At 36.7% G+C, this 11,009-nt stretch overlaps 1 protein-coding gene across 10 annotated transcripts in view; it reads right to left on the bottom strand.

Annotated features, from left to right (window-relative positions):
• The window catches only part of PCLO (piccolo presynaptic cytomatrix protein), a 339,234-nt gene that overhangs the window by 169,636 nt on the left and 158,589 nt on the right, over nt 1-11,009 (bottom strand). For all 10 annotated transcript variants that reach the window (XM_027639939.1, XM_027639938.1, XM_027639929.1 and 7 more), the window contains exon 6: nt 8,951-10,962. In XM_027639939.1, the coding sequence (XP_027495740.1) occupies nt 8,951-10,962 (2,012 nt within the window). The remainder of the gene's footprint in view (nt 1-8,950; nt 10,963-11,009) is intronic.

Below are 11,009 nucleotides of genomic sequence, written 5' to 3' on the forward strand. Positions count from 1 at the left end.
GTTTCTAGATCAACACAGCCTTCTGGTCAATGCCTTGTTATCTAAACCTTTTATCCTTTCTCTTTTGCTCAACTTTGAAATGTCTCAGTGTTTCTGCTGAGAAAAACTGTATGTAGTATTATAGATGAAGCCTCATCAGCCACATATCCTACATGTGTACAAGTTGTCAGTTTTTCCCAAGAACACCATTACCTATCATGCAAGCACTTCATATTTTTAAGTCTGACCTTTTGTTACTACACTGGAGCATTTTCACTATTGCTATTGTCTAATCAGCAATATTTCTGTGATTTTGTTTGTTTGTTTGTTGCTGTTTTTTTTTTGTTTGGTTGGTTTGGTTGTTTGTTTTGGTTTGGTTTTTTTTGGGTTTTTTTTTCTCTTATTTACCTGTAGTGTCTGTATCATTGCTGAAATTTTGGAACATTACTCTGAATTGCAATTCTGCTTTCCAAAGTAACTGTGTTTCCCATATTGATCTGAAAATGCTATGTGAGTGCTTCCTCCATTCTTTAAATTGGAATTGAATTATTAAAGAGCCAAACCTATGACAAGTTCTTTTTTGAACCACTTACAATTGCTTTTCTTTTGTTTGAAAGTGACCAATTTGACCTAAGATATCTAATTCCAGCTGGCAGCTTCCATTTAAAAATTGCCATTGAAAAAACTTAGCTTATCAATAAATAATGCTGTGTTGGACTAAGAAAGTAAAGCACAGTAGATGACACTATTTTACTCAGTATTTGATAGTTAAATTTGATCTTGCAGCATTAATATGAAAAACCATCTGTGTATCTTAACAAATTATTTTTAATATGAAATCACTGACTCAGAAAAACAAGGCCTGAATAGAAGGATTTTGAGGATCAGAACCAAAGTAAAGTCAGTTCTAACGCAGGGAAGCTTTATTAATCAAAAAACCAAACCCCAAACTGTTAGATGTTATTAGTCCACATTGTAATTGGAAACACTGATAGCACAAGAGAATCTAGTCTAGCCAGTATTTCTACAGATGAGAAGTAAAACTTCAGAGCTCTGGTATACAATTTATAAAGCTAATAATGCTGTGATGACTATAACAAACACACACATATCTAGCCCAAAGATTACTGGGCCACCTTCATGTCATCTTTTTATTATTTTTACTTTTGGGGATGATTGTATGAGGTATATCTAGCTCCGCAAATATTTTTCATATTTTTCTTTCTGGGAAAATGTAGAGTTTTGAAATTTTTAGTATCTTATATGCTAAAAATAAATTAGGCATAAGCATGACCCTGGAGAACGGTCATTCTGCTACCCCCAGGTATCAGAATTAATGGAGATTGAGGCCTATAAATTCTAAGGAATTGATTATACAAAATAATTATCTCAATACTGGCATACACTGAACTTTTTCTAAAAACAAAAAGCCCAAAACCAAACTCCCAGAGAATCTGAAATGCATTGATGTGGGTTAGCATCCTAGAGGTCTCACATGGAGAGGAAACATAACCATTCACACAGTGGAGAATGAAGAGGCATACAGAATACCTTTCTAATGTTCCAAGTATTTTGTTGTATTTAATTATATCCGATAATAACTTTTAGATCTACTGTTGTTCTAGGGTGGGGATTTTTAAGCAAACGTCATTTAGGTCATATGAGCTATCGTGGGTTTTTGCCAGTCTTGGATGATTATCAAGAAACATTTAATCACATTTGACTGATCAAGTCAACAATTTATAAACTTTAAAATATTTTAATAAAATTATGGGGAAAAGTGTTGAAATTAAGCGTTGCATTTTGTTATTAGATGGACTACTTTGACAGGAACAAATTGGTGTTCTCTGCTTAGTGCACATTGATACAGTTTGCAGGGAAGTTTTCCTGTGTGCAAACTAACTTTCTCCTGGAGAAAACTCAATAGGAAGCTCTGTTCTAAGTGTATGTCAAATAGGCTCAAATCCCAGTAGGAAAAAACAGTCCAAACCAATGACTGGCTCCTTTTGGACAACAACACAGTATACTTGTAGATATTTGTCATCAGCTAATTTGATCTATTGTTCTGCTTTTACCATACCAAAAAACTCGCTAACAAGGCACAGAGAGTGTTTTCTTTCTAATGAAGATTTTATAGACATTGGTCTTCCGCTCCTTTTGGAGAATGTACATTCATTTCCTCAGCACAATTTTCAAAGCTTCAGTCACAGATGCTCATAAAAGTGGAGACAGAATAAAATGCAGGAAGCCAAAATTATCAGCGGAACACATGAAAGAAATTATCTTTTTATTTCAGTGAGACAATTCAGTAGTAGAAATTTTACCCTCCTACTGCATATTCACACTAACTACAGTGATCTGTGGCTTGATAGGAGAGGAAGATCTGAAGCAAAATAGAGCTGAAGTAGGCCAAAACTTGCTCATCAATATGTGCCCCTCGTTCTTCAGTGTCTGTTTGGTTCTGTTGTATACATTTGTATGCTGTATTTATTAAAACAGGAACAGGATATTTACCTCTTTCCATGCACAAATCTCCAAGTATTCCTAAAATAGATAACCACCATAACCAAGTTAACTGAAAACAAGTGTAAAGATATTGTACCTTCATTCTTCTTTTTGTTCATAGAAGATATAAGACTGAGGGATGGGATTTATGGCCAGTGATGTTTTTTTAATGTGTAAATGAGAGCTAGCTTAAGAGGAAGTTATATAAGAGGACTGCAGGTGAGAAAAGGTCCAAGTGACATAAAATCATGGCTCTTTGTCAACTCTACCATAAATCTCATGCTTTAATAAAAGGTAGTTAAGGAAAAAGAGTGAATACTATAATAATTTTCTATTATGTGTGAATGTCCCTTGGTTGAATAGAGACGGTGTGAAATCAACTAATATAAAAGTATTAGGTAGGAAAGGCTGACCCAGTTAAATGTGCTTTAGAAAATAATGTTTATATGACATGTTGACCAAATATGGAGTATTCTTTCTCTTTTGAAGACCTGACAGATGGAAAAAAATCGCCTCATTTGAGTCACAAAAATTGTATTCCAAAGGATTTCAGATACTGCACAGGAAGCAATAGCTTGACATGCTAACAGGACTCTAAATTTTAAATAATTCAGATCATTAGTGGAAAAAATAATTTTAAATCTAGCTAAAACTACATGGTTAAATAAAAGACAAGTTCTATTTTACTATTTACACAGGGATAAGATTGTTGATAATAGTCTCTAGATGTGAGTGAGATCATCTTTTCAACTCAGTTCCCACTGAATTTGTTTGAAGCACACACACAAAAAAAAGAGTGTGACAATATTCAAGCACAAAAGGAACTCAGGGGGAACCTCCCCTGGATTGTTGGCCTGAATCCAGTCTCAAAATAAGATCTCCTGTCCATAAGCAGTGAATAAACCTTACCCTATTGCTAAGTGTACTAACACACTGTCAGGCAGATCTGCACATGCAGTCCACAAACTGCCTGCAAACCTTATAAATCATGGAAATCAGGCTGCTCCTAGACTGGCGTGTGCATGGCTAAAATGAAGGACCAGTTGCCAGCACTGCCTGGAAAATTTTCATTAAACCATAGCCCACAGATGTCTCTTAGAAGCAAAGTTAAAAAAGTACTTTGCACTTTAAATTTAGATACTAACAAAGATGGTTCCTCACTCAACACCCTTCTGTACTTAACCCAAGTAGCAGCTGTTTCTGTAAGAGGTAATGGTTTTTTTATATTGAAATATATTTTTCACAGAAAACAAAATGTTATTACCTTCTTCTGGACTGAATCATGGGATTAAAATGGAAAATTAAAGTAACTGAATTAAGCCTTTTGCAGGTACAATCATGTGACCACCTATGTCTCAGGCCACAAAACACGTCTGAATATTTTACAGTAACTATAAGAGCTATAATAAAGTACCAACTCCTTTTAGCTGGAATTAAGCTCAGACAATGAGAAATCAAGGGAAAGAGCAATGTCCTGTGCTCCGACAACTGAAGCATTATGCTACCTGAAATTCTGGCATGATACTAAGAAATGAACTTACTCCTTGCTTCTGAGGAAGGAAAGCAAACAGAAATACCCAACTTCAAACCAGGTAACTATCCCTACTCATTCTTTCTATCCATTACCTAAGCAGAACATTCCTCGCTGAACTACACTTCTGGTGATCAGCTTAGTTCTGCATAAACAAGCAAAACATCATGTATATGATATATGGAAGGTTTTTATTCTACTGGGAGTAACTACTTTGTTTTCCCTCTTCAGTGTCCAGATGTACATCATATCTGACACTACAAAGGTCTGTTGTGGATGCCTCATCTCTGGAAGTGTTCAAGGCCGGGTTAGATGGTGATTGGAACAACGTGGTGTAGAGGAAGGTGTACCTACCCATGGCAGGGGAGGTTGGAACCAGATAATCTTTAAGGTCCCTTCCAACCCAAATCATTCTATGATTCTATGACTCTGTAAAATCACTGAAGTCTTAACCTTCAGTTTTAAAGTTGAAAACTTCAGAATACCACAGAAGATAACATATTAATGTGCTATTAAAGCCATCTAAAAAAAATTACACTCTTAAAATCAGTATAAAATCAATTCTGCTCTTATTACAACAATAGATTAAGTCCTGCATTTCTTACCTAAATAAAAACATACTTTGGGGGGATTTAGCTTGAAATAATTATCTTTTTTTTACTACTTTAGAAAGATTTGAATTATATTTGCCTTTCAAGTATGAAAAATTACATCAGATAAAAATTTCAAGAAAAATCTCTGTTAACTCTCTTAATAAACATACTGATTGAATTTACTCTAAGTGTTAAAATTTAAATGCACAGTTTCGACCCTAAAGCTGACAGGTTGTTGACAGCTGTATCTTTGCATTAATTTCACAAATACAAACAACTTCTGTTGAGTCTGTGCACCACTTAGTTGTAGACATTTTCTGTGTGTGACAGGTCATGTGCAACATCTTCTGCAATTTGCTTCAGTTTAGTTGAGCAGGCATTTTGCATCCAAAGGCAAAAGGAAGACAACTTCCATCTTTGATTACACATATGCAATATGTACAAGTGCCAAAGATGACTGTGACTGGCATGTGACTTGATTCTCTGATTCACTGGTGTCAAGTTATTTATTAAACTAGATAGGTACTCACAATTTTTTTGCTACTGCTGAATGAACGAATTTCAAACCCCATTTCCAAACTCTACTGACACTTTCTGGTGCTCTCATGGAAACCACTTCTACGGCTATTCACTACATGGAATCCTACCATGCTGGACTACTGGACAGTCCATCAAAGTCAGTGCTGGGGAGCTCATTGGCACGGGGAACTCAAGAGAAACAAAGCTCACAAAACAGTAAAATTAAGTATCTTTGAAAATGTCAATTCCAAATGGGTAGCTTTCACAACTTTTTTTTGGTGCTGGTAAGGTACAGTTCCCAATTTTTTTTTTTACTCAGCTACACTTGATTACTAATATATATCGTAGAAATGTACAGTATATAAGAATTTCAAAAGGAAACATAATGGTAAGTAATATTGTAACTTTAGATTAATATGAAGCCACCATCTATGCTCATTCAAGTGTTCACAGAGACAATGACTATGACAGACAAGTAAATGAAAACGTAATGTAAACACATAACTTGTTATCTGAAAATTAAATGTGCCATCACTGAAACCAATGTTATCTGGATTTTTTTGTGATTATTATTATTTGATTAGCTACCAGGTTATTTTTCAGCTTTTCACTTATACTAGATTAGATAAAACATTGCAATAATTCCCTTTAAAAGGTGCATTAAAGAAGAAAATTATATCTAAAGCAGTTCTAAGACATAGATAATTTAATCATTTTAGCCATAGTCTCCATAATCTCTTTCCCTGAAATGTTGTAAAAAACCATTTTCCATTGGAAGAAATGCATGAATGATGAAAGTGCACTGCCTGAAGGACAAGGTATCATTTCATTGTAAATCTTAGAGAGATCAATTTTATTCTTTCTCTTTTAGTCCCACCAATTGCATAACGATCAACTTTTTTGCTCAACTGTCATTAAAAAAAAACCCACCTGTGAATTGTCTACATGAACACAGGAACACCCTTTTCACCTGCAGTGTTTATGAATGCAGACAAAGACATAACCCTGAAACATGAACTATTAAAAAAGTGATAGGATATTCATCCATGCAAAAAATATTCATATACACATTCCATTTCCCTAAGGTAGTGAAAGATCAATCTTGTATTTCCATTTTATTCTTTTATGTTCAGCTCTAGTAAATTCTCTTTTCCAGAGTGAGCTGTTTTGTAAGTTTTTCTGTACTGAATTTCACTTTTTTCAATGACAGAATTAATCCCTTCTACCTTTCTCTTATTATAACTAGGAAATTAGGAACTCTCCAGTCAGGAGAAACAAAAGTGTCCACAGAGAATTAACAAAGACTTTAGCTGTTGTGGGCACTGTACAAACAAAGAATGAAAAAAACAGTCCCAGTGCCAAAAATATTTTAAAGTTGAGGTAGCATCTCACCTTCACACTTAGCAGGATAATCCAAAAGTGATCCTGTATTTAAACTTAAGAATAACAACATGTGGCTCTAATAACAGAGATCTACAGTTGAAAAAATGTACAAGGTTTACACTTTGCCAACAGTGACACTGTATGCTTCCAGAGAACTTTTGAGTGTGATAAAATGTACAAAATAAGAAATCACTGTCCATTCTTTCCTGTGATATGGTCCTAAACCCACGGTATAAAAAAACGGACATTCTGGAGGGAATACTATAAGTCTTATTGAAACTAGATAATTTAAACCTTATACTGCAGAACTCTTCTTTACAACATAACTGGTCTGAGTATTCGAGAACTTAAACTGATATAGAAACTGCAAAAGCAATTCATACCTCTATTTCCAGATGCTGATGGGGTCAATCAATTGCATTCTGTGAGGGGCACTGTAAATATTTTCTTTTTTTGGTCACATGGCTTTTCCTCCTTTATGTACCTGATCTCAGCGTAAGACTACTGAACCTCAGATACATAATTAACAAAACTCTATCAGAGAGTATAATAAGCTTAATGTTTAACAGAACATGAAGGCAGAACATGATGGTCATGACAGGTTTAGAGAACAGCTTCCTCACCATGTGCTACATTGCACAGTTAATGCAGTCCACTTCATATTCATGGAAGTTTTTTATTATTCTTGCACTTGTCTACTTGCACCCCATTTTCCATAAAAATGTCCCCCTCATTTATTTAGACTGTAACTACTTTGAGACATGGGCTATTTGCTTCTTGATGGCTGCATACTAATGAGAACAATATAGCTCCTTGCTGTTAGGGCCCAAGGCAAGACAGTAAAGAGCATGTGGCTAAAAAAAGAAACAGTGGTGCACATTCCCTTTGCTTCCATGTCTCATAAGTGAATACCATATGTGTTCAAACTCTACTGTAAAGGCCTTTAAACAATCAGTTACTTACAGAATGTATCATCCATCCTACAAAGCATTCAATTCATAACAAGTATATATATATATATATATGTATCTATGAAATCAGTGAAGTGAATAACTTGTTCTCAGAAATAGTTTCACTATACTGATGGTTATTTTACAATATTATACATACTCTCCAATGCTGAGTAGAACCAAACACTTTCTCAAAGTCTCTGAGCAATGTTCTTCAAGATGCTGTTCCAAATCCCTACATGAAACTTTAATCCTCATGTGACTTTCCCCCTCTGTGCTTATCCTGCATTAGGGAATGATGTTTATATGGAGTGCCAATGCCACGACTACAGTTTTCCCTTCAAAATTCCAAGTACTCTTTTCCAAGTAGTAACAGTGTGGGAAGTACTTAATATCTGTACAAATACTTGAAGCTGCAGAAACTGTGTACAGTGGGAGCCTTGGAGGGTATAACCAGCAAATTCTGCATTTGAAAGCCACCACAAATTATCAAGCACTCTTTATCCTATCCAGACTACATTAATAACTCCTGTATTCACAGATAACCGAACATAAAAGATAAATATTACTGAAGAACTTGAGTGACAACTCTTCCAGAGTTCTGACAAGTAAAATACTGACCCTACAACTGACAGAAGGGAATGGTCTTGGACAAAAGGACAGGTAAGGACATATCAAATTACAGAGGTATTTTTTAGCCAAGACTTATTCCTCTTATTCATAAATAATGATCTGGTTCCCAAATATTAAGTCTTACTTCTCAAGGAAAAGAAATACCGCAGAAATGAAAAATTTTGAACCAAATTATGTCAGTCTTCTTTGACCCCTACATGAAACAGCCCTCAAAACTTGTATAACTGCTTGATAATCCTCCTTATCCAAAACAAACAAATTAATAACGGATTTGAGATATGAGACCTTTTGGTCTGGGAAAGATAAAAGATGTACACATTGGGACACAAGATTATCCAAAGAATCACAAATGGCCAAGAAACCTCATGAGGGTCAAAAAGGGCAGCTAACTAAGGCAATTATAAATCTGGTGTTATCTGCCTTTCAGAAGGCACATGTAGTAATTTCAGGGTAAATGCATTACAGACTGTGCCACAAGAGCTGGAAGTCACATAATTAGAAAGGAAATGCTTTAATTTTCTAAACAATTGGCAGTAACCCCTTATTGCCATGTAACCCCTATATTGCCCAATGAATTGCCATGTAAAACACAAAGTGCCTTCCAAATTCTGAACATGAACTTGTTGTGTTCAATATGTAATATGGATTTCCCTATTTCCAGGAAGAGCAATGAAGGAAATAACCATTGCTTTAGACAGCAGACGTTCCTCTGGACTTCTCAGCAGGGTGTGCAAAAAGCCTACATACACAGGTATTGGAAATGAGTGTGTCAGCCCTCATGCTGTACTGATAGCTGTAGAATTTCATATTATAAAAAAAAAAAAAAAAAAAAAAAAAGGCAAGCAAATACTTCTTACCATAAAACCCTCAGTGTACTGAAACTGAGCTCTGGAACTGTCTTCTGCTGTGGGACTCAGGGGCTTAGGATCAGACATAGAGCGTTGCATCATCTTTGCTGCCTTTGGGCTTGGAGGAACCTTGGCAATGTCAGCATGCAGCATCTTCTGAGGGCTGATGTCATCAGTGATGGGTTTTTCATAGGGTACAAATGCTGACTCTATAACTTTGCTTGGTGAAACAGGTGAAATGGGTGAATAGAGAACTTTGGGAGATTTGGGAGGGGAAGGGACTACCTGCAACGTGGAGTCTGGACGAAGGTGGGATGAGTATCCTATCTCTAATGGTGTTGGACGTTTTTTATCTTTCTGAGGAGATGAAGCTGACAGATATTGGGGACTTTGAGTATCTGAATCTGTCTCTGTTTGACATCCCAGACTTTCTCCTTTATATGTCTTTTCTGGAGCTGAAATGTGCTTTATGATTTCAACCTTAGCGTCCAATCGGGCCCTGATTGAAGGTGTTCTTATTGTTCCTACAGGTTCTGTTTGTACAGAAATCTCTGCCACTGTCTGAACTGCAATACTAGAGACTTTGGAGAATGGTTTAGCTTTGTCTGCCTCAGTGGTACTCTCACTGTATTTCCCTATCCGAGGCTTCCTTCTGGATTTGCTAGAAAGATCCCATTCATCTTGATCTTCATCATCTGTCTGAACACTTGTATCAACACTCTTCTTACTTCTCCGTCTCCTGTTTGTGTAGCCTCTGTCTGCTCCATCTTCATCATCAGTTTGCACTCCACTGTCCACTATCTTTTTGAAGCACCGGGGCTCTTCTTCCAGGGTCTGCTCAAACTCCTCATATGGACCACGTAATTTTGGCATAGAACTTCTCTTTTTCAATTGCTTCTCCTCTCTAACATCAATATCCTTAAGAGACATTTCTGAAACTGAGCTTAGGATACCAGACCTAGGTATGTATTGGGTAATACCATCAGACTGAACTGTGTACCATGCTTGGCTTTGTGGAATTTCAATACCCAGCACTCCTGAAGCTGTAGTGGTTGCATCATCAGTAGGCCAAAACTGACCATTTTCTGCAGTGGCATACTGTCCTTCCAAAAGAGTTTGATCTGTGGTAGTTTGTGGTGAGCCAGTTCCTGAAGGGTCGTAACCATACTGATATATTTGACGAAGTTTTTGCTCCTCTAATTGTTGGTGGAGCTGCTGTTGAAGTTGTTGGAATTGTTCAAGCTGCAACTGCTGCTGGGCTAATGTCTCTTGTCTCATCATAAACTGAGCTTGTCGTTCCTCCTCCTGCTGAAATAAGAGATGATGTTTCATAGATTGCAACTCCTCAAGCTTTTTTTGCACCATAAACTTTTCTTGTTCCCTAAATCTTTGAATTTCCTGACGTTCCCATTCCAGCTCTTCTGCAAAGCGTTGCTGCTTAATTTTCTCAAGCTCAAGAAGTTCCCGCTCCAAATCAAGCTGCTGCTGTTTGCCTTCTTCAGGGGCAATGAGAAGGGCAACCTCATCATCAATTACATCTGTATAAACTTCAGATGCTGTAGTTAAAGTTGGTATCAAGCTGGTTGGTTCAGTGGTAATAGTTTCTACAGTATGAGGTGGTAACCTTGTCTCCATATCAATGGCAGTAATTGCACTATCTTTTTCAGCTGCCACAGTTGTTAAGAAACTGTATGATCTTGGGAGAGGTTGACTCTGTTGCAAAGTTGATAAAGAGGGCACCGAGTCAATTGTTTGGAGAGTAGGTAAATCTCTGACAGTTGTACTGAAAATAGAACCAGGTTGTGTAGTGATGGCAAATGTTGATGGGATTGGAGTAGCTACAGAAGAATAAACAACACCATTGGATGATCTTAAAACACTTCCAACGCCAAACTGGGAACCCAGAGATGATACCATTCTTGCTTGGGAATACTGTGGTGCACTGAGCCCGAGGCCAGAAATCACCTGCCGAGTCTCTGCATATGGACCAGTAGTCTTGCTTGAGTAATCCATAACCTCACCTGAAATTACAGGGCAAAGTTACAGTCCAGTCCCACAAAAGAATGCT

This window comes from Corapipo altera, unplaced genomic scaffold (genome assembly GCF_003945725.1).
Source record: "Corapipo altera isolate COAL_440 unplaced genomic scaffold, ASM394572v1 1b, whole genome shotgun sequence".
NCBI classification, from domain to species: domain Eukaryota; kingdom Metazoa; phylum Chordata; class Aves; order Passeriformes; family Pipridae; genus Corapipo; species Corapipo altera.